The sequence below is a fragment of the Emys orbicularis genome, chromosome 18, assembly GCF_028017835.1.
Source record: "Emys orbicularis isolate rEmyOrb1 chromosome 18, rEmyOrb1.hap1, whole genome shotgun sequence".
In the NCBI taxonomy this organism is placed as follows: domain Eukaryota; kingdom Metazoa; phylum Chordata; order Testudines; family Emydidae; genus Emys; species Emys orbicularis.
Genome location: NC_088700.1, coordinates 23,693,261 through 23,717,387, shown reverse-complemented (window position 1 = coordinate 23,717,387; position 24,127 = coordinate 23,693,261). Strand labels below are relative to the sequence as shown.

The window sequence follows — 24,127 nt, the reverse complement described above, 5'->3', positions numbered from 1 at the left end:
GTGTTAACGGTTAGAGACCCAGAGACCATTTAATGAGTTAGTAAAGTCAAGAGCTGGAGAATTTCATGGGGATTGTGGCAACGGCTAAAAGCCCCACTCACAATCTGGGCCCCACTGTGCGAAGTACTGTAGAAACGCAGCTGGAGAGATTGCTGCCTTCCACACATCAATGTATTTATAGTCTTTTTTCTCCTCAAATTCTGCTCTCAGCAGGAATGGGAAACGAGTGCAAGGGAGGAGTCAGTATTTACCTGTCCATCGTAGGGAACTCCAGCACAGAACGTGTTTGGATCAAAGAAGCAAGTTGAAGATCCGTCAAACATAAGGTTGCCAGGCATCCGGTTTTCGACCAGAACGCTTGGGTGAAAAGGGACCCTGGCGGCTCTGGTCAGCACAGCTGACCAGGCCACTAAAAGTCCAGTTGGCTACAGCGTCAGCAGGGAAGGCAGGCTCCGGGCCTGACTCCCGGGAAGTGGCTGGCATGTCCCTCCGGCTCCTAGGCGGAGGGGCGGCCACAGGGGCTCCGTGCGCTGCCCCCCGCCCGCAGGTGCTGCCCTGAGCACCGGCTCTACAGCTCCCATTGGCGGGGGCTTTTTATAAGAGCCTCCTTTGGGGAGGGAAGGAAGACTTCAAAGAAAGTTAGCTTCTCTCAGTCTCTCTTTAACGGGTTGTAACTGATTACCACTCTGGAATGCTGCAAGGATGATTATACTCAGCTACTAAGCCTGCGACTAGGGTGACCAGATGTCCCGATATTTAACCCTTTGTCCTGCGTCCCGATCGATGTAAGATCGGGACGCCATTTTTCCTGATATCCAGGTAAAATTTAAAACTTGGTACAGTAGAACGTCAGAGTTATGGACACTTCTGGAATGGAGATTGTCCATAACTCCAAAATGTCCACAAATCCAAACAAGATGTTATGGACTTCAGCTACTGTGGGGGGTAGGGGGGATTAGGGCTGCAGCCACGGGGAGGGGGTCAGGGCTCTGGGCTTCTGACCCTCGGGAGCACCAGAGCTCAGGGTTTTAGATCTGAGGTGAGCGCTGAGGCTCAAGGCTTCAGCCCCATAGATCTGCTCCCAGTTTCAGCCTCATTGGCTGCGCCAGGGCTTGGGGCTTCAGAAGCCCTGTAGCTCTGTTTCTGGCTTCAGCCCTGTGGGGGGCACTGGGGCTTTACTACGAGGGGAGCACTGTTTTTTCCCCTCCCCATAGCTAAAGCCCCGAGCCCTGACGCCTGCCCTCCCCCCCACTGAAACTGGGAGCAGAGCCGTGAGGAACCCCAAGCCCCACTTCAGTCCCACAGCTCCATTCCCAGCTTCTGCCGGGGGGAGGACGCCGCCAGGGGAGGGGCGCTTCACAGCTCCGCTCCTGGTTTCAGTGGGGTGGGGGGGACGGTAAATCACCCCCCCTCCACATGTCCTGATATTTTACTGTTCCAATCTGGTCACCCTACCTGTGACTGTACTGGGCCAGCCCCAAATGCAGCCATGAACTCAGAGTCCCTTGAGGGTGAGGAAACAGTAAGTGTGAGGTAACACAGACTCGGCCAGAGTGCTCAGGCCTGGGAAGGGAAGGGAAGGATAGGCCTTCCAAACACTACAGACAAGGTAGGTCAGTCAGAACATGATGGGTCGTAAAGCAAGAGACTCCCACTTGATCGTTAGCTTTCTGATTCATCTCGCTTTGGAGATGAAAGCAACTTTTGCCACTGCCATAGCCAGCCAGCCACACATCACACCAGCTCCCAGCACACACTGTCAGATAACCTGCCTTGCAAGGGTTCCCTGTTGCCATTTCTCAATCCACCCCCTAGGATCAGGGGATGCTAGTTTGATCATGTTCCTGTCCCAGATCTCTGCATGGTAACACTCTCTGCAGTGGCCAAGCCAGATCAGGGTTCCTGCACAACTTCAACTTCTAAATATTCAGGAACTTGCCAGGGTGGGCGTCAGAGAAGTGTTACGTAGCGACTCCTGAGACAGACACCCATTGATTCCGCAAAGGGAGACTGAGCCAACACCATCCTTGTTAGAACTCCACCAGGTCAATGGAGTTTTACACAAGGGATGAATTTGGCCCATTCATTTTAACTAGTTCATTCTTTGCCTCCTCACCCCCTTTTTGTTCTGTGATGCTTCCCGTGTTTAAATGAACTGAGTTAACTGCATGAGAAATAACAAAGTAACAGAGCCCAATGCATCACCAGAAACAAATGTGCCATGGATGCCCATTCTCTGGCTGGAGAGCGCCTCTTTCTGTGGAGGGGCAGAGGCCAGCTGTAGTCAAGGCTAGCTGTTAGTGATGTGCTTGGAACTTAAATTACATGGGTGCAAATTAACAGCAACCCAAAGCAACTGATCAATATCAGCCTGGAGCTCCCAGCAATCTGAGGAGAGAAGTTTGGTTAAACAGTTGAATGGCTCCCCACACCAGGCGGCTGAGGAAGGACATGGAGGAGCAGGAGGAAGGCTGCTTAGGCAATGCACAAACCAAACAAGAATTCTTTCTACTTTGGTATAGAAAATCAAGCAGTGAAATGAAGACCAGCTAGGAAGGCTGATGATCCATACACAGTAGATCTACATTTTAGTCAGGATTGGTGGAAAGGCAGAAACTCTCCAACACGCACATGGGAAAATCCAGCTCCTGGTTGCAATACTGCAGTACAGTCCCCGGAGCAGTGAACTGCCTGATTTCAGGGGGATGAGCACCATCTGCTGACAAGTCCAGGAACACCATGAATAAGCAGAGGGATAGTCCTTTCCCTACTGGTCTTACTAAAGAAACAGCCTAACAACTGTCTAGGCTCCCATGCCGAAGCAAGGAAGTGAATTCAAGGACACCAAAGCTGAAGCGGAGCTGGTGGTGGCCTGGGTATCTGCTCCCCCACTGAGGGAGTTTGTGCCCCCTTTGTTCCCCATTGAGGGGTTCTGTTGGACCCTTGGCTGCTTCAGGATTCCCAGACAGCAGCAGCTGTAGCTCTTCTGCAGCTGGGAAGTAGGTTGCAACCTTTCTCTCAGCCCTCGCTGCCATGATCCACCCCTTGGTCGCCCCCAGAGTGGATTCCTGCTAGACACTCTCCAGCGGGTTCCCTATGAGGAAGTCTCAGAAATAGCATCTGCACTTGGACTGGAAAGGTTCTGCACAGATCTCGACTCTTGCTGGAGCAAGTAACAGTCCTGGATGAGCCTCCAAGAAGGCCCCATCTCCTGCAAAGACAAGTTTCACCCTAGTGGTAGCATTGTGCCAATGGAGCAGAGTTGGTGAGAGCACTCATAGGCCCAGAGAATGACACAATCTCTTTAGGTATCCTACAACCAGATCATTAAATGTTTTGAAAATAAGGACCAAGACCTTGAACGTGATGCAGTATTCTATGGGAAGCCAGCATAGCAAGCAAAGGACAAGGATGATGTACTCCTAATACACTGTGTTGCTGAAGAGACACTGACACCTGTTGTACCAGCCAGTTCATACTTTCAAGCCCACAAAACTGAACTGCTGTAATCCATCTGGGAGGCAGCAGCTTGTCTGCTATCGAGGCTAGGTCAGCACCTAGAATGTTGGCCAGAAGACTGCACCCCAACCAGAGAGAGAATTAATCTGTTGCAGATGTGGATACAAGGGCTCTCAGCAACAGCAGAGTGTTGTAGTACTTCTGGCCAGCAGGCTGACTGGTTACATTGTGAGCAGGTGTCTTGGACTGGTGTAAACCACATTGTAGCTACTAGCTCTTTGAAACCTCACCTTCTTCCAGCAAGCACCACCTCAGCCTTAATAGGGGACTCAGTGAGCAAAGCAGTCTGGTGACAGAGATGCAGCCAGGTGAATGAAGACTGTAGGGCCACCCTCTACCTAACATCCCTTCACTTCCTTGCTTTAGTTCCATGGTTTGACTGAATCCAAACTGTGAAAGGTCTAGGACAGTGTTTCTCAACGACCTGTCCGTGGAGCAGCGCCCTGACAGTTTAGGAAGGCAACAAGCCAGTCTCTGGTCTCAAAAAGGTTGAGAAACATGGACTAGATTTTCTGCACAAGCTCAGTAAGATGAAAGGCCTCTCAAATGAGTGTCCTATCCACTGGACTATGGGATATTCTGATGAGGGTCTCACTCGCTCTTGTTGAAGCTATTCCACTTTAACAATCAATTGGGCCAAAACCAGAGTCACTCTATAGTCTAGAGCGCTCACCTGAGAAGTAGGTGATCCTTGTTCAAATCCCTTTGCATCAGGCAGAGAGGGGAATTGAACTGGGGTCTCCTACATCCTGCGGGAGTTCCCTGGCTACAAGTTATATGGAGTCTTCTTCCTCCTGATTTACTCCTTGCAACACGCCAAGTCCCTTTATGGATCCAAGCCCCCATGACTCGCTCACAGCAGAAGTCTGATGACGTGCCCAGTTAAAACCACTCTTCTTATCATCTACTCCTTCAGCAATTTTATGTGAGGCTGGCACCTGTCTTTGGCTACATGGGCAGTTTGTGGTTGTGTAACTGAAAATAGCTTCTATTATTACTGTCTGGAGGAAGTAAGCACCAGACCCATTTCCATAGAGAACTTGGCTTTTATTTAAATAAAATACTGTTCCTTCCCAAGAGGAGATGGAGCTCACGTATGTATTACAAGAGAAAAACAGAGCTGCGAGGATGATCTCCTTGTATAACTGAACACCTTTACAGAGACAGTCACAACTTCAGTTGTTTTAAATGTGGAGTCCTGCAGCAGCTGAAGAACAGATCTTTGCTGATTGTCAGATAGTGACTTCCTCCATCTGGGATCTGCATGTAGGAGTTATCACAGCTGTAGCAATGTGAGAGCAGCATAACTCCTGCAATGTTTGCTGTGTGTGTGTTGCTCCAGCAGAAGTGAAAAACAAAGTTGTACTGTTTCATACAAGCACTCACTCATGTTTTAACTGGTATATTAACAGAACTGGTGAATTTTTAACAATTTTTAACTTATTTCAAATTTTTCCAACTTTCCTTTGTCAGATTTTAGTTTAGGTAAAATAAGAGTTAAGTTTTTCTTTAAAGACTACACAGAACTGGGTTATTATTAAAGGATGAGCTCCTCACAGGAAGTACCTTCTCCAAATGTAAAAGGGGAAGGTGTTCAGGAGCAAGACCTCAAGTACAGAAAGACCAAAACTACTACAAGTAGGAAAAACAATTAGATTGGGATGACGCTTCCTTTAAACTTCCATGGGCCCGATCCACATTACTTTGGGAAATAGTTTGCCAGAAACTCAATCCAAACCTTCCCCCAGCATCACACTTGGGACACAGTTAAGCTTTCTTAGCAGTTACTTTTCTTTCAGGTATTTTTATAAAAACCCTGTCAGGCTCTCAGTATTTTTTAAAAACAAAAATAAGCACTTATGGTATTAAGTTATGTTACAGAAGCACAGTACAGTCCTTTGAATTTGACTGATCCTGGGCAGAAGAGTCAGTCCTGTGGAGACTGACAGTCCCAGTAGACAAGGATCAGCTCACTTTCGAAAGAGAAGGCACAATCAGAATGAAAGGATCCAGCTAAGACAACCTCAATCCCCACCTTATACAAAACCCTCATCTGCGCAGCATTCTAAACCATTAGGGCACCTCTCTAACATATTACATACACCCTAACTGCAGCAGGCCTAAAGCCTATTAAATTCAAACTCAGACCTAGTTAGCAAAAACAAACTTATTCAACACTTTTCTGCAGATTCTCCTGCACAGCTTTCTCTGTTGGAATCTCTGAAATTCCATTTTGCATTGCAGAACAAATCCAGTATTAAAGACCAGTCATTTATATCAATCAATGGCTTTTCAGAATCTGGAGACAGTGTGCCAAGTGCCCCATGCAATGGGGAAGACGTGGCCTTTCCACTCCAGAAGCTGTGTCAGTCTCCTCAGGGTGCCCGCCTACATCTGAGAATTAAAGCCAGGAGGGATGGGGCCCAGAGGAACAACATGAAGCTTTGCTGGAAACTGGAAAACAAGAGGACACAAGAAGGTTGATTTACAGTATTTATATCCCTAGGAAGAGAGCCCAGGCCCATGTGCATGTCTGTCTCTCCAGGAAGCTCAGTTATCCACTTCTTCATCATCATTTTGTTCCTCCTCCTCCATCCGTTCATCATCATCATCATTCTCCTCCTCCCTGCTCTTGTCTTGTTCTTCAGAGTCTGCCTTCTTATCTTTGTCTTTCCTTGCTTCTTTCTTGCCTTTTTGCTCACGCCTGTAAACTAACAGAACAAGAGAACTACAATTAGATACACGTATGTCATTGTATCCATTGTAGGGACAATCTAGACAACCGTTCCTGTGACCCAGGGTCTCCCCTTGCTCTCCAGGCTTACAACAAATGGAGCACTGACCCTCTTGATAGCAGATACCCAACCTGTTATTTGAGTTGTGGTGATAGACTCCACAGGAAGTTATGTTAAGTGCTGTTCAGCAGAAAGATGGCGAGAAGGATACAGGAGCTCATGTGCATTACGCAGAACACAAGACTTCCTCTACACAGAAGTGATGGGGGAGATAGATTAAATGAGTCACCTTTGTGAAATTACATCATATCAGTTCTATTAAACTACATGTTCATATGTCCCCATAAAAATTGCAATGTCTGGCTTAAAAAAAAAAAAAAAAAAAGATGATTCAGGGAACATAAGAGTTGGATGTCCAAACTTCTGTGTAAATAGGACTCAGTGTCATTAGGACTAATTTATTGTACAGTTAGAGAACACGTTACCTTCCAGGGATTCCTTTAAAGGGGCTATGAATCTCTGGAACTCCATTTCCTCCATGGCTGAGAGGACATCGCCAGCATTCAGTGTTTTCCTCTTCCCTTTCACTGCAAAGTTATTTGCACTAAAGAGAGGAAGAAGAATTAAATATCAAAGAGCAAACCAACCCCAACTACTGTCTGTTTAAAGGGAGAGAGCCAACTTAAAAAACAATCAGCAAAGAGTCTTGTGGCACCTTATAGACTAACAGAAGTATTGGAGCATGAGCTTTCTTGGGTGAATACCCACTTCGTCGGATGGGTATTCACCCACGAAAGCTCATGCTCCAATACGTCTGTTAGTCTATAAGGTGCCACAAGACTCTTTGCTGCTTTTACAGATCCAGACTAACACGGCTACCCCTCTGATTCTTAAAAAACAATCACAGCCCTCAGAAATGTTTAATCACTATTATAAGAAATACCTAGGATGACTGACCAAGAATCTAACTATAACAGAATAAAGAAAAAAACACCTTTGTTTACATTGTGCATTTATGTGTATATAGTCAGTTTCATTGTTTCCCTGTATAGTCAGGGAGTTTTCCATTTATGTGGGTTTTTCACACATGTAACAAGAAAGAAAATACATATTTAAATCTGGTTGTAAAACTATTAAAAGTGGCAGGGCGATTCAAGGACACTGTAACAAATATGTAGTTACTACAAGTGTAGTTGAATTCATTTTTTAAAAGTTGACTAGTATTCAAGTTGATGGTATACCTTTTAATTTTATTATTACATTTAAAGATGTTTGAATTTCTCCTGCTATAGATTTAAACAGAGAATTTAGGTGCAGGAGGAAGCTAAACCCTTTAAACCTGAATGAGTAATTTAACATACAGTATGAAACATGCCTAGTTAGTTCCTACACTACTTAGGTTAACACTCAGAAGGGAAGTCGTAAGGCTACAATGGGCTCACATACCCCAAGAACAAGGAGCCCTTATGTAAATTAATGTTTGCTATAAAAAGGCTCTATAATTTTATGATCAGGGTTTTCTGAAAAATGATAAAGCGCAGTGATAAAGGTAAATGAAATGTGACGGTTCAGGACACAAGGTGATCACTGAAGGCGACAGGAAGTAATCCACCACCACCTCTGTAGGCCCCCAGGATGTATATATTGGGCAAGTAACTGAGGGCATTATGAAGCAGCAAATACTGGCCACTGACACAGAAGCAAAGCATTTGCCCTGTTGATTTATCACTAGCCCCTCTTTGAAAGTTAGCATGGCAGCATGCTACTTAATCAAGAAACTAATTTTGAACATAAGATTATGTTACACAAAGGTCACATTACAAACTAAAACCAGATGAAACTTTATAATGCCTCATGTACATGAATGATAAACATGCCTTTCATTACAGCTACTGCAAAATTCCTCTCCAAGAGAGCCATCAAAAAGGCTAGCTGCAGATCAGATGGTCCATTGGATCAGGTCACCAGTGATGCTTACCATGATGTTGCATACAACACAAACACACTTGCAGCTCGAGATATTGCACTCCGAGCTTCTTTGGAAATGTTTACTCCATCAGGAAGCTGGGAAAAAAGAAATGTCATTTTATCAGACGAAATTCAAATCATATAGATCTGGAGGCTATCAAGTCCTGTCTGAAAGGACTGAAAGCCATCAGTTCAGTCAACAATAAATGTGAGAAAATGAATTTTCTATAGTATTTTAATGAATCCTAATGTGTGCCTCGGTTTCCCTCTGCACTTTGCCCTGTTACCCAGTGGAAGGAAAAGTATTAAGTCTGGGGCAGTGCAGAAGATCAGATGTGGGGGTCACCTTCTTGTTTGGGCTACAGTGAATAGGGTGACAGGAATTGTCTGGACCCTGCTGAAGGCGACGCCGTATCAATGCAGAATCCCAAAGAGACGATGGAAAAGCCCCAGTGACCAAAACAATGACACCTAGGAAACAGCAACAAAGAGAAAGAGGTTTCCCCTGCACCTCTCAGCAGGGAAGCTGAGCAGAGACCCCAGCTATAGAACAAAGGACTGACACATGACCAGCAGAGGATAAGGGTGGACTTCTGGTTCTGGAAGAGGCTGGCTGCTCTCTCCTGGGTCTCACTAAGGAGTCAAAGGGAGATAGATCCTGAAATGGAGTTCACTACACCTTGGCTGGTGAATTGCTCTGGTTTGACCAGAATGGACTATGCTTTAACCTTTTAATCTGTTTTGAAAATGCTACCTGGGTGTTAATGCAAATACTGGTGAGGTGCATTAGTCCCTGAAGAGTGTACAAGTCTCTAACCAGGAGTCTATGTCAGCTGGACTCGCTGGGCAGAGCTCACAGTGTGAAGCAGGGGTGCTGGAGCAGACACGCAGTCTAGGAGGTGGTGAAGCTGCATGGCTTACCCTGAAGGACGAGCGAGACCCCTTGGAGTCTGACACATTAAAGGGGTTCCTTCAAGAGCCTGTTTAAAAGCTGGAGCACAGCACAGATCTATGACATAAGGCTAGAAGAATGCTGCTGCATAGATAATTGTCCTAACCCATTGCTCTGACTATGTCACCCATCTCTTTGTATCCCTCCACTGGCTCCTCCTTCTCTAGTGTTTCAATCATAAGATACTTATATTCACTTTCAAGGCCCTTAACAATTCCGACCCTACCTATCATTTCTTAGTCACTACTGAGATGTTGACTCTCACCTCTGATGGGCCCACGATACCAGCCTCCATCATGCACTTGTTAAATTTTCAAATGAGCCCCTTTGGTGCTTTCTCCCCGCTGCCCCTCATGCCTGGGAGGAGGTCCCCGCTAAGTATCTGCAAAGCCACCTCATTATCCTCCTTCAAACCCCTCCTCAAAACTCTCCTTTGCCAGGTTGCCTACAAAAACCCTAACAAAGAGTGAACTTGTCACGATGCCCAATATTATCCTATTGTTTCCTTGTACTTCTCCATCTGCCTATATCCACCTCTTGTCTCAGGTTGTGAGCTCTTTGGGACAAGGACCTTCTTTTTGTTCTGTGTTTGAACAGCAACTAGCACAATGGGATCCTGGCCCATGACTTGGGCTCCGAGGTACCACAATAATACAAATAATAATAATAAATAATATTCCAGATACATCAAACATCTAAGTACAACAAGAAGATGGTTAACTGTGAACGGGCTTAGCCAGATCAGGAACATAGCCAGAAGACAGAGGGAAAGTAACTTTTGTAGTAGCAGTGGACTTGGCCTCTGCCTCAATCTTAGTCCATTTAATTGTTTCCAAATTCCTAACATAGAAGGATATTCTCATAACGTGCAGCATCCATCCATTGATCCTTCTTGGTCTTTTGGATAAGATCATGCCTAGCATCAATTTAATGACTGAGACATATTGTATCTCATTTGCTGGCAAGGAACTGGACTTGATCTAGTAGCTGTTTTCCTTCTTTACTCTGCTCTTATTTTGGGAGCTGGTTCAAGCATATACAATATTGTCAGTGCTCTGTAAATTATAAGAAATTTACAACTATCTATCTTAGGGTTTTCTATGATTTCCCATTACCATAGTATGTGGCTGTGCAGAATCGAAATGTTTTCCAGCACTCTGAATTATTTCAGGTTCATGGTAAATGTGGCAATGGATGAAATATTAGATCCTGGGGAAAGGGGGGAGGAAAGCAGCATGGGGGATAAGTAGGAAAAAATCCTTTTATCCAGTACAGTTTATCTGTCAGAAAACAGTCTCTCTTCCATCTCAATAGGTAGTCAACTTGTTCTTTTGCCAGCTCAGATAAAGTTTGCTTGGCATTAAATAGAACACATATCTTTAATTTAAATACAAAAATATTTTATGGCAGATTATTTAAACAAGTAGAACCACTGCACCCAGCAAATGACATATCTCTCACACCAGCTAAAGCTGAAAACGAAATGCAAGATTTTGCACTTGGGATAGTTGAAAACAACCCAGAATTTGCTATGTTGAGCTCCTTATAAAGCTACAACTTAAAAAAAAAAAAAAAAAAAAAAAAAAAAAAAAAATTTCCACCTGAAAATGTTTTACCTACTACTCTAAAAAATAATATATACAAGAAAGATTACAGAAAAGTATTTCTCTATTTTTCCCAATCTACCTTGAGCATTTGACAGCACTAAGCATAAAGAATTTCATTTTACCATGAATAGTCAGATTTCCCTGTTTGAGTAGGTCTCTCTCAAACCAACAAGGGGCAGAAAAAACGCTAAAAAAAAGGTGACCGTAAACCCACAAGAATTGTCAGGGCTTTTATTAGTAAATGATAAGAAATTCAAGTTGACAACTTTCCTGTTAAACTGTTCTATCATCTGCAACACAAAAGGAGATTAAAAAATTACACAGCATAGGGCCCAGTTTCTGTAGAACAGGCACATTTTACTTCTTTATGGTTTTCAGTCTTCACTTCAATCTTCTTGCACACTTCTAGATCTCTGATAATACTCACTGCTTCTTTAATTATCCGCGTGATGACAGCATTGGGCAAGTTCAAGTCCTCTGGTCTTTCCGCCATCTTTGAACACCTAGAACTGAAATGAGAACTAGTCATCAGATCGTTTTTCTGCTGAGCAGCTCTGCTTATAAAACAACTCTTGTCTCACTATTACAGTAGTTAGAAGTAGTTCTGCTATGTAAAGTGTACTCAGCAGCTCTGCCCCTGTATTTAGGCTGGCATCTGCCTACGAATGAGAAAATGTCTGTACCGCTCTTTATTCCTGTTATCTCTGCAGAACCAAGAGAACATTGACTCCCTGGATTTCTTTTTCTTAACTGCCTGTGCATAGTCAACAGAGATATTAAATCAATTTCAATCACTTAACCTGAGCAAAACCCGCCACCACAGTGGGGCTACTCAGCTGTCAGCAAGCGCAGGAGCTGCAGGATCTGGATGCCTGGGGAAGATGAAAAGGCAGGAAAGAGCCCGGCTTGGTTCTCAGACCCCAGAGGGAGTCTGCAGGGCTGGCGGTCAGCCAAGCCGCCTGCTGACTTGTCAGCTGGGCAGACCTGGAACCTCAGCGCGCCAGAGCCAGTAACAGCCCGTCTCACAGCACAGCTGCTCTTTCGGGCGGGCGTTACAGGGAAATATGTTGCGAGTTTCCCTCCGGCCCTAGGGGAGCTGCGCCCAGCCCAGCCGCCGTTGGGCACTGGGGCAGCGCGAGCCTTACCCGCCACCAGCCTATTAACGGACCCCCGGGGGGTGGGGGGTCAGTGGGAGTCACAGCCCAGCCCCGCCCGCGGGGCCGCACTACACCGCCGGGGACGGGCGGCCGTACGGCGGGGGCTCGCTCTGGGAGCGGACTGGCGGCGGCCCGGGGGGGGGTCCGACGGTGCCCGCTCCCTCGCGCCCCGCACTCACGGGGCAGGGCAGCCGCCGGCCGCGTGCAGACAAAAGGCCCCACGAACCGAACCGCGCGCCCAGCCCTTGACCTCTCACCTCTGACCCCTCCCAGCATGCAGTGCGCGGGCGACAGACTTCCCCCTTCCCGAGATGCGCCGCGGCCGCTTCCTTCTCCTCCCCTTCCCCGAGCGTCTGCTGTTGCCGGGTAACGTGCCCCAGCGGGCGACAGAGGCTGCGGCCGCGGGCAGGTGAGAGGCAGCCCCGGCCCGAGCGCAGCGCAGGGCGCTGTACGGGCAGGGTCGGCGGTGGTGGGAAGGAGCTGGGCAGGGGGCTGTGACTGGGCGGGGGTCAGGTCTGGGCGGGCGGGGACTGCACAGAGAGGCGGGGTGGTAGCCCAGGGCCGGCTTTAGGCCAATTCCCCCGGATCGGGCCCCGCGCGCAGTGGCAGGGCCGCCCAGAGTGGGGGCAAGTGGCAGAGAATCCCTTCCCTGGCTAGAGGCGCCTTTTTAATTCTTACTCACCCGGCAGCGCTCCGGGTCTTTGGTCCTTCAGTGCCGCCGAAGACCCGGAGCGAGTGAAGGACCCGCCGCCAAAGACTAGGAGCGCGGCCCGGTGAGTACAAGCCCCACGTTTTTTTTTACGTGTTTTTTTTAGTCATCCCTGCCGGGGCCCCGTCGAAACTGTTCGAATCAGGCCCCGCACTTCCTAAAGCCGGCCCTGGTGGTAGCAGGGGCAGAGTTGCGGGGGGTGGTGCTGCTGCAGCTTTGGGTTTCCTCAGTGCTGTCATGTTTTCTGGTTCCGCAGTTTCCCAGCGGTGCGTCTGTGGTGCGGCCCCTCCCCTCTACTTGCCCAGGCTGGTGGTGGGAGGGTGGAGGCTGGTGGAGAATATGGTTCTAATGCCTGAGCTCAGCCCCATCTGTGTTTACTCAGCGAGATGATCCAGTGCCTTCACACCCCACCCCATGTGCTTCTTTGCGTCTCTGGAATCCCCATCACATGGCAGTGTAAGAGCTGGGTGATGTGATGCTGCTGCACTGGAAGCTTTTTATTCCTGAACAGAACTGAGGATCCTCCCATTATCCGGTCGATTGCAAAAATACACATTCTGGAGAAGTGCTAGTCACAGAGTGCCCTTCACAAACACATCCCACTATCAAGCGGTACCAACACATCCCAGTATCAAGGATGGTACAAAAACATTACCCAAGGATAACAGGAACACACTGACCCCTCCTAAAAAATGAGGTCAGAATAACAGTACGTAATAGAGATGTTTTGATCAAACCAATATGTACAAGGTGATAGGTAATAATTAGCGATGTCAGGGGGCAGTACTAACTTGTTTGTATCGGGTTATAAAATGTATTTCAGAGGGAGTATCTTTGTCTAGCCTTAGAGAGGAACAGAAAGTCCTGCTGTTCACTGAGCTGGTCCATTGCTACGGGCATACATGTATTAGTGGTCTGGTAGAGTCTGCGGGATACTAGTACAATAAACCTAGCTGGATGCCTTCGTCCCTTAACAGATCTAGTGGTCATCGGATGGTTCGCTCAAGGTCTGCCGTACCAGCTGTCTGCGCAGGGCTGGGGCGGCACACATAGGGAACACACACACGCAGCCAAACATCTATCAACATTTAACCACACCCTTATAGTTCCCAAAGGCTATTGTCTCTATCTCAAGAGCAGCTTCCTGGGGTGCTGATTCTCTCCCCTGGTGTGATCACTAAACTGTCTCCTCCTCCGTTTGTCAGCTTGATGGCTTTGTTTACTGTATATGTAAATATACTTTCATTGTCCTCTGCCTGTAATCAAGCTGCTCATACAGGTAAATGCATGTTCCTTTGTCTAGGGCAGGCTGAGTTTATGCACTGCCTCCCAAGCACATTTTAATAACATATTTCTAGCACACATATATAACTCTTTGTACACAAACCATTCATGCATCATGCAATGATCTTCGGGACCAGCATGTTACCAGTGTACATGTGATACCTTACACAATACCTTTTAGATACATATTATGACAACAGTGTGTTGGGGATTGTGACGGGTTCGGTCACAGAGACCCCCTTGGGCCTGTCACCTGATGTGCTGAATTTACCTCTGAGCCCGTTTTCCCTGCCACTTTGGGACTCCAAAACCCTGTCTTATTGAGCCAGACACATTAGCTTCCTGCAACACAGACCCAGGTCTGGTCCACGCCCCCAAAGCTGCAGACTTTAACCAAAAACTGCTCAGCAGGTCACCTATTTCCAGCACCCAGACACCCAGTTCCCAACAGGATCCAAACCCCAATAAATCTGTTTTACTCTGTATAAAGCTTATACAGAGTAAACTCATAAATTGTCCACCCTCTATAACACTGATAGCGAGATATGCACAGCTGTTTGCTTCTCCAGGTATTAATCACTTACTCTGGGTTTATCAATAAACAAAAGTGATTTTATTAAGTACAAAAAGTAGGATTTAAGTGGTTCTAAGTAATAGCAGACAGAACAAAGTAAGTTACCAAGCAAAATAAAAATTCTAAGCCTAATACATTAAGAAACCGATTACAGGTAAATCTCACCCTCAAAGATGTTCCAATAAGCTTCTTTCACAGACTAGACTCCTTCCTAGTCTGGGCCCAATCCTTTCCCTGGTACAGTCCTTGTTAGTTCCAGCAGGCATCTTAGATGAAAAGCAGGGGCTTTCTCATGATTAGGACCCTCCTTGTCCTGCTCCATCCCCTTTTATAGCTTTGGCACACGGTGGGAATCCTTTGTCTCTCTGGGTCCCCACACCTCCTTCTAAATGGAAAAGCACCAGGTTTAAGATGGATTCCAGTATCAGGTGACATGGTCACATATCACTGTAGGACCTCATTTTTCATTACCCACGGGCTGGCCTACACATACACAGGCAAACTTGCAGGTAAACAGAGCCATTTACAGTCAATTGTCCTAGTCAATGGGAGCCATCAAGATTCTAAACCATCATTAATGGCCCACACTTTGCATAATTACAATAGGACCTCAGAGTTCTACTTAATATTTCTAGTTTCAGATACAAGAATGATACATTCATACAAATAGGATGAATATATCCAGTAGGTTATAATCTTTGTAATGATACCTTACAAGAGACCTTATGCATAATGCATATTCCAGTTACATCATATTCACATTCAGTGCAACGTCACAGGGGTAATGAGTGTGTCAGACCTGATGTGAGTTACAGTATGGTGAGCCCTCTGCCAGTTGGCATTGAGGGGCTCCCAGGGTCACAGTCGCCAAACTGTCCCAATCAGTCCCTAGAGTGGGTGCATATGAAGCCAACCCAGGATATAAGTGGGAAATTATGACCACGTCTCGTGCCGTTAGTTTATGGCAATCTAGATGATTCTTGTTCTTTTTAACATTTCTCACTGTGCTCAATTCTTCTGTTTTTGCAGAGTATTCAGACATACAGTATTGCCATTTTACTGCTATTCGTTAATGTCTGGATGGTTGCAAAGATGGTGACTGCAGATGACAGCCAGTGGGATGAAACCATCTGTGACATGGCTGTTTGCCAACACCCACAGTGCTGGGACACTATAAGGAGGATTGAACAGGGACATCCTCGGGTCCGTTTAAGAAACTTTGACTCACTCTGCAGGGCTTCTTCTTCGGAAAGCAAAGGTAAAACCAGTGACCACGGCCCTGTCTTTTCTAGGAGGAAAAAGATCTATTCTGAACTCGAGTTAGCCAACTTCAGGGACAGTCCTAGCGCAGTCAAGGCAGTTTGTAGTTTTCACACAAGTTAGGTCAAGTTAAAGACTATTCATCGTTTTTTTAAAGCTAGAAAAGATCATCTACTGTGTCCTCCTGCACAACACTTGCCAAAAAATTTCACCGTCATCCTTATGTTGAACCCAGTAACTTGTGTTTGACTAAAGCATATTTTCGAGAAAGGCATTTAAGTCGTGATTTGAAGACATCAAGATACAGAGATAGAGAATCCACGACTTCTCTTGGTATTTTGTTCCAATCACCCTCAATGTTAAATGAATGTGTCTAATTTCTAATTTGAATTTGTCTGATTTAAATTCACAGCCATTGGTTCTTGTTATGCCTTTCTCTGCTAGATTAAATAATCCTTTAGTACAGAGGTCCCCAAACTGTGGGGCATGCCCCCCTAGGGGTGTGTGGAGGAACGTTAGGGGGGCCCCTGGGGTGAATACAGACGGGGGCGGGCACAGCTGTTAAAAGTTTGAGGACCACTGCTTTCGTACCTGGTATTTTCTGTCTATGAAGGTACTTATACGCTGTAATCAAGTCACCTCTCAATCGTCTGTTTGGTAAACTAAACAGATTGAGCTCATTACGTTTCTCACTGCAAGGCATTTTTTCCAGCTCTCAGATTATTTTTGTGGCTCTTTTCTGCACACCAGTTTTTCAGCATCCTTTTAAAATGATGGATACCAGAACTTGGCACAGTATTCCAGTATTGGTGCCCCCGGTGCTGTATACAGAGGTAAAGTCACCTCCCTACTCCTACTCCCCTGTTTATTCATCTGAGGCTCACATTAGCTCTTTTTGCCATAGCATTGCACTGGGTGGTTATGTTGAGTTTTTTGTCCACACTGACCCCTAAATCCTTTTCAGAGTCATTCTTTTTCAGAATCACTCCTATCCAGGACACCCACAGTTCTGTAGATACGGCCTGCATCCTTCTTACATGTATGACTTTGCATTTGACTGTGTTAAAATACACTTTGTTTGAATGAGCCCATCTTACCAAGCGATCCAGATTGCTCTGTATGACTGCCCTGTTCATTTCACCAATATTTGTGTCATCTGCATATTTTACAGAGGGAGCTCAGTCTTTAACTCCACCTGCTAACTCATGTACAAACTGCCTTCTCGTCACTAGGATTTCATCTTGCGTTAGCTAGTGAGTTAAGAATACACATTTTTCCTAATGAAGGCACATTTCAAGAGATTCAGGCTATCCGCTCAGAAGGAAAACCCTCCAGTTCTTCTATCTTTCCTTGCATTGCCTGCCAGTTTTAAATATGTATATGAAATATATTCATACTTAGAATATATTATGAATATACTGAGGTTACTGATCCTGCTCAAGGTTCACATGTATAACTCACTTATTGTCCTTGTACCGCCCCCGCCCCCACCTGGAATTGACCTCAACTAGCTACACTGAGGTAACAACTACCTCCGCTTTGTCTCTGCTAGGATTTTACATTAGGGCAGCTATCTTGATGCAAAAACACACATTGTTTTTGCAATGAAGATAAAGCCACTAAGGTCAAAATCGTGTTTAACAGCATGCTAGTTAAAATGTGTTAGAAAACATGTTAACTAACATTGCATGCATGTTCCCAATTAGACAAGACTGGGTAAGAGACATCTAAAGCTTCAGGTGCAGCAGGAAGTGCTGTTGGATTCAGTGTTGGCGTTTTCCCCTTAGAGTCAGTACTGAGCCAGTACCCCACTATGGTTTTGGGGATTTCTATAATAATGTCTTTCACATGAGAGGTAAAACTGAGGTCTTGACCACTTGTGGTTATTAAAGATCCCCTGACTCTTTCTCTGTAAGAAGGAGATATTAAACTTGGCGTCTCGGCCAAATTCCAACGAAGCAATGAAATTCAACATCCCTAAAAGTTCTCCCTGCAATTGGATTTGTATTATTCTCCATATCCTGTAGTATTGCTGGGAAATAGCTGCAGAGGTGGCTGCACTTAGGTGGTGGGTTACGTTAGCGTGACATGTTCCTTACCTTTCTAGTCTGGGAGTTGGTGGGGTTGTGAAGCTTAATTAACTATTGCTTGTAATGTATTTTAAGATCCTCTGATAAAAAGCCCTAGGGAAGGCAGAGGATTCATTATATTATAATTAGTTACTAATAAACTGGGCTAACAGGACACTGACAAGGCTGTAATAATATCTAAAATGGACAATATATAGTTAGAGCTAAATGGTCCCCCCCTAACTGTAGAATTCTGTAACATCAGATCCTCAGTGTTCACAGTGTCTTTGCTTTTAATTTTTAGATGAATTACCAACACTGAAGATTATAAACTTCCCCAGCAATTGCTCTCCCCGAGGAAGGATCAGATGTTCCAATTGTAACAGAACTATTTCCACCTTCACTGCACTTGAGACCTCTTTCTCTCCTTCTTCTCTGTATGAAACTTCAGACTATGACTTCTCTGACCGAAATTCTGAAGTCAGGTGAATTGCTGCTGAGTTCCAATCTTTGGATGACTTTTGAAGGTTGTCAGTATTCCCAGGACTAAGAGTCTGTAGCAGAATGATGGCATCCTTGTTTTTCTGACAGAGGCTGAGAAGAATATTAGTGTTTTAGAGATTGCAATTGCCATGGGGCATGGAGCATGTCACCTTCTGCATTTTATACATTGCAGAGCAAACTGTTAGCACTTATGGCCCCCATTCTGCAAATAATTACACATATGCTGAACTTTACTCATGTGAGTGGACCCACTGATTTCAATGTTAAGCACATGCATTAGTTTGTACGATCAGGGCTTAAGAAATAAATGTATTTAAAAGACCAGATTGCTCTTCTAGAATATAGGATACATTGTTATTAAATATTCATATTGTTCATATCAGTGCCAGGTCCCCCTTGTGCGAGGCACTGCACAAATCCACAGAAAGACAGTCCCTACCACAAAGAACTTACAATGTAGATCAAAAAACCCAAAACAAATTAAAAGGTATGGAAAAGGGATACACATACAATCCAAGCCCTTGATCTGTACATGCTAAACTTTATGTACTGAGAGTAGTTCCCATTGACTTCAGTGGGACTACTTGACTGTGTAAAGTCAAGCATCTGGGTAACTACTCACAGGACCAATGCCCAAGACCCGGTTCTGTCACCTTTCCTCATGGTGAGTAGTACCTTACTCCACCATGAGTAGCAGTGGAGTAAGGTATCACTTTACACCCATTTCTGCCATCTCTGTTCATGTTAAGTGATTGTGGGCATGTGTCTCGTTAGTTCCATGTTGTGTCTATAACATGATGCCCCTTGGTAAGTTGTTAGTAGCAAGGTCAAACCTCTTGATCTAAAAGTCTGAGTCTCTGATGTGAGAGCTAAAGAGCCAGCTTTGCTAGCTCAAAGCCAGTGGCAAACTCCTAAATCTCTATGAGTGACCCAGCCACTCGAGGGGAATGGAGCTATTCTGTGTAAGTGTGGGTTACCTGCTGTTCATGATCTGTTAGCAGTATTTTTTAAAAAAAATACAATAAAGCCTCATCCTTGCCCCTATGCTCTGTTGTTCATCTTTGTTCTTGCTCATTTCCTTTTTGTTTTAATTACCGAAATAAGTATGATTTGTTCAAACTTGGTGACATCCCTTTTAAAATTGGAATTTTCACCCTTACCTTGGCATTTCCTAATTTTTTAATGCTTCCCCTCTCAAGCTCAGGGCAAGGTTACCCCTTATTTTTCCATGGATTTCCTTTTTTCCTTTTAGAAAGGAAAAAAAAAATACCCAGGAAGGAAGATAATTTCCAGTGTAATCTGCAAGTTTCTTGATCTGGAATGAGTTGGCTAGGCCCTCCTGAACACCATCCTCCTTAACTGAGGCCTTCTAAACTTAGGCCAACTGTGACCAAGGCCTCCAAATCCAGCTGTTTCAGCATCAAAGTTTAGATCACGTTAGCCACCAGAGTTTATATTAATCCAAAGCTTTAGTGCTTCTTAGAGCATCATGATAAACTGCTCTACCTGTTGAGAGGGATCGTAAAACCCTGAAATTCTACTGGATGGGTGGAATTTCCTGTGTGATATATGAAAGAGAACACAAGGCAGCTGCACCAAGACAGAGAGTTAAGGAGGAGCTGTCCACTGTAACTGAATTTCCTGAACATCTTGTGTGTGTGCATTGTTGCCATTGCATTAATCCGAGTTGTGTTAACAGTGCTTATAAAGTGATTTGAAGAGGAAAAGCTCAGTATAACAGATACTGTAAATAGATTCCAAGGCCAGAATGGACCATTGTGATCACTAGTCTGACCTCCTTTATAACACAGACCATAGAACTTCCCCAAAATAGTTCCTAGACCAGATCTTTCAGAAAAACCTCCAATCTTGATTTTAAAATTGTCAGTGATGGAGAATCTACCACTTGAGCCCTGCAAATCTGCTTTGTATCCGCGGACCATGTTTGCAGATCACATGCGATACAAATTTTGTATCCGCGCAGGGCTCTATCTACTACAACCTTAATAGCAGCTAGTGTCCTTTGCATGCTGTTAGTTTGTATTGGTCTCACTGTGATTTTGGTTTGTGCCTATATTTCAGTTCAGAAAGAACTCATTTCCCAGGACTGAATTCTGTGGTAGAGTCACACACGATCCCACAAACAGACATGAGCTTCACCTACTTGAATAGAGTTGGAAATGTGAGTGATTTAAATGGGGGAAAGTTGAGTGGTTGCAAGGATCTCCTTTTTATAGAACTCAGGGCTAACCTTTTAGCTTCTGGTAAGTTGCCAATGGGGCCCTCAGCTGGACACTATTTGGGCACTCTTGGGTTATGGAACAGAGAAAAGCAGCATCTCTCAGTGTGGCGGATATTTAGGTATATGTCTGTAAATGTCAATTTCACCGCACACAAGGAAAAAATATTTCTATCAATAATAACTGAAATTTACAGAAAAGGAAAGAAAGAAAATGCTGCTTGAGAACTTAGTTTGATTGAAGGATATTTATATTGTATATTTTGACATGTGATGTTGACATTTTGTGTTTTAATGGTTATAAATTCATAAATGATGTGGAAAATGGGGTAAACAGTGAGGTGGCAAAACTTGCAGGTGATACAAAACTACTCAAGATAATTAAGTCCCAGGCAGACTGCGAAGAGCTACAAAAGGATCTCACAAAACTAGGTGACTGGGCAACAAAATGGCAGATGAAATTCAGTGTTGATAAATGCAAAGTGATGCACATCGGAAAACATAATCCCAACTCTACATATAAAATGATGGGGTCTAAATTAGCTGTTACCACTCAAGAGATCTTGTCATCAGTGTGGATAGTTCTCTAAAAACATCCACTCAATGTGCAGCGGCAGGCAAAAAAGAGAACAGAATGTTGGGAATCATTAAGAAAGGGATAGATAATAAGACTGAAAATATCATATTGCCTCTATATAAATCCATGGTACACCCACATTTTGAATACTACATGCAGATGTGGTCGCCCCATCTCAAAAAAGATCTATTGGAATTGGAAAAGGTTCAGAAAAGGGCAACAAAAATTATTAGGGGTATGGAACGGCTGCAAAGATTAATAAGACTGGGACTTTTCATCTTGGAAAAGAGATGACTAAGGGGGGATATGATTGAGGTCTATAAAATCATGACTAGTGTGGAGAAAGTAAATAAGGAAGTGTTATTTACTCCTCATAACACAAGAACTAGGGGTCACCAAATGAAATTAATAGGCATCAGGTTTAAAACAAACAAAAGGAAGTTTTTGTTTTTTTTCCTTCACACAACGCACAGTCAACCTGTGGAACTCTTTGCTAGAGGATGTTGTAAAGGCCAAGACTATAACAGAGTTAAAAAAAGAACTAGATAAATTCATGGAGGATAGGTCCATCAATGGCTATTAGCCAGGATGGGTAGAGATGGTGTCCCTAGCCTCTGTTTGCCAGAAGCTGGGAATGGGCGACAGGGAATGGATCACTTGATGATTACCTGTTCTGTTCATTCCCTCTGGCCACTGTTGTAAAAACAGGATACTGGATTAAATGGACCCTTGGTCTGACCCATTCTTATGTTCTTATTTTCGAAAGCCTTAATTTTTTGAATATCAAAGTCTGTCATTAAATAATCATCTAACCCCACCTCCAATTGTCTCACCCTCCCATAATTTCCTCCAACTGTGAACATTTAAATCAATAAAAATAGATTTTTTTCTTAAAACCCATAATTTTATGCAGCTGTGAAAATTGAAATTGATACAAAATTTAAAAATGCTTAAATACCCATTGATATAACCCATCAACATTTTTTAAAATATTCTGCCAAGCCTACTGCTGTTCATTGCTTTACATCCAAGAATGGAAATTGATTCTGTGGCTTTTTTGGGGGAGAAGAGAGTTGGCGCAGTCTTTGCAATTATTCACTTTGAAATTATGCTCTGGGAAATCCAGCTAAGCAAACTCTCTTCCTTTAAAACAGCTCTGAACATTTCCAATGTATTGATTCCTGTCCTCATGTGGGAGGTGATGGCTGAGGCAAGGCTTTCAACGGAGGGCTGGGAAAGTGTTCTAATGTTCCTATCCAAATCTTGTTCTACAGCCCTCAAAAGGATTTTCCAGCAAAACCAGGGAGACTGTGATTTGATATTTTTTATATAAAAAACAAGCAGAGCTTTTAGCATGTTTTCTTTTTCAAAAGTTATGACATGCAATCATCAAGGAGAGCAAAAGGCATAAGTACTTTTCCTTTGCAGTTCCCCTTTAATATTGCCGAGAGAGCCTTACATTTACTTGATTCCTCTCATTCACGTTGCATCTGGCTAGCTGGTTTTTTAGGTTTAATAATAATTAAAACTTTTCATTTGCATAGTGCCTTTCATCCCAAAGCCACTTTGCAGACTTTAGAAGGATTATTCATCCGCTGCAGTCACCTCTTGGATGGAATGCAGCAACTGTTTTCCTCCAGCAATACTACCCAACAGATGGAGTTTTTAGGAGGGGAAATGAAGAATAATTTCTCATGGAGAAATGAAATTACAGGATGAATTTTAAGGCAGCAAAATATAATTATTTACCTTAGACTTTGACTAGGCCACCAGGATTAACATTCTGTCTCTTGTGACAAGTGCCTCAGAATCTTTAATGATCACAAGTGATTTGGGCATTTTTTTATAGTTCTCTCATGTGAAAGAAAACAACAATGTAATACTTGGCACCTGCAGTAGTCCAGTGACCCCACAGCACCATTGGCATTGGCTCAGTACTGGCTCAGGGAAGAGTACCTCTACAAGTGACTAATCATACCATGTCTATGTCGTAGCTCCATGTGGTGGATCTCAGTGAGGTTGCTGCTTCCAAGCAGGACTACCGTCCAGACAGTGGAAATTTGATTGTTAAATGGGTCCCAAATATACACAGAAAATCTCAGCGGCCTGAGGTGGAAGCAGTAACAGAGTAAGTACCATAGTGATAAATGCAATATACACTGGGAGAGTCCATCTCCTAAGAGGGATTAGGTGAAGGTCACATAGTTGCCCCTATTTTCCATAAAACAGAACACATGGCAGTCACCCTTACCCAGAGGTGTGGCCTGCAGAGGCTCCACATCCCTGTGTACAATGCACTCTGCTTGGCTCAAGATGGAGCATGTAGTCTTTGCTGGTCATACCCCTGTATTAAAGCTGGGATGAGTATTGTAGAAGTTCAGAAGCTGCACTTGGAACATCCAGGCCAGAGATGAGCAAAATGTGTCATTTGCATCAAAATCCCATGGATAGCAGGTTTCAGAAATAATCCAACCTCAGTGGTGTTGTAGCTCACAAACCTTAGCAGGCTGCAAATCTTGCTGCAGCCTCGGCTGTGAGACTGTGAAACTGATGGTATTTATGTGAACTGTGAAGGAAATGGGACAGAATTGTGTTAAAAATGAGTTTGAATCCTACTATTGGCAAACGAGACCCGATGTTAGAAGTTTGAGAAGCTGGGAAGAGCCCTCCAGGCACATGCTGTATGTGAGTGCCCCCCTCTGGCTTTTGCACTATACTCCATCCTTCTCCAGAAGTAAGTCTACATGAGTAAGTAAGGCTACCCCTCTGATACTCTACATGAGTCTCACTCATGCTTTTAGCCTCAATCACTTTTCCTCAGTTTCAGGCCATTCTCTCTCTTTAGCACAGAGGGGTAGGATCTAATACACAAGGGCTGAGTTTTCATAGTTGCCTAAGGGATTTGGATGCCCATTTCCCATTAAATGTAATGAGGACTGGGCATCTAAAGCCTTCAGGTGGCCTGGAAAATCT

General features: G+C 44.4%; 1 protein-coding gene and 1 long non-coding RNA gene across 5 annotated transcripts; one reads left to right on the top strand and one right to left on the bottom strand.

The window, feature by feature from the left end:
* Positions 1 to 4,556: 4,556 nt before the first annotated feature.
* Positions 4,557 to 12,238, bottom strand: POLE3 (DNA polymerase epsilon 3, accessory subunit). 3 transcript variants are annotated; one of them, XM_065418664.1, is made up of 5 exons: positions 12,196 to 12,238; positions 11,209 to 11,290; positions 8,233 to 8,318; positions 6,740 to 6,858; positions 4,557 to 6,230 (listed from the first exon to the last, which is right to left on the bottom strand). In XM_065418664.1, the coding sequence occupies exons 2-5, from the start codon at positions 11,272 to 11,274 to the stop codon at positions 6,070 to 6,072; spliced, it is 432 nt and encodes a 143-aa protein (XP_065274736.1). In that variant the 5' UTR covers positions 11,275 to 11,290; positions 12,196 to 12,238; the 3' UTR covers positions 4,557 to 6,069. The 3 variants fall into 3 exon arrangements, with proteins under 3 accessions (XP_065274736.1, XP_065274737.1, XP_065274735.1); XM_065418665.1 differs by having other exon boundaries at positions 12,118 to 12,200; XM_065418663.1 differs by lacking the exon at positions 12,196 to 12,238 and having other exon boundaries at positions 11,209 to 11,310.
* Positions 12,239 to 12,253: 15 nt separating this feature from the next.
* LOC135891177 (uncharacterized) lies at positions 12,254 to 20,518 on the top strand. 2 transcript variants are annotated; one of them, XR_010562259.1, is made up of 4 exons: positions 12,255 to 12,347; positions 15,535 to 15,763; positions 18,139 to 18,319; positions 20,421 to 20,518. It is a non-coding gene; the product is annotated as an uncharacterized LOC135891177 (long non-coding RNA). The 2 variants fall into 2 exon arrangements; XR_010562258.1 differs by lacking the exon at positions 20,421 to 20,518 and having other exon boundaries at positions 12,254 to 12,347; positions 18,139 to 19,382.
* The last annotated feature ends 3,609 nt before the right edge of the window (positions 20,519 to 24,127 follow it).

Coding starts and splice junctions, on each gene's coding strand:
- POLE3 (XM_065418663.1), bottom strand. CDS start 11,310: ATGACTAGTTCTCATTTCAGTTCTAGGTGTTCAAAGATGGCGGAAAGA. Junction 8,319..11,208: donor CGCGGATAATTAAAGAAGCA/GTGAGTATTATC, acceptor CTTTTTTCCCAG/CTTCCTGATGGAGTAAACAT. Junction 6,859..8,232: donor GTGTTGTATGCAACATCATG/GTAAGCATCACT, acceptor TCCTCTCTTTAG/TGCAAATAACTTTGCAGTGA.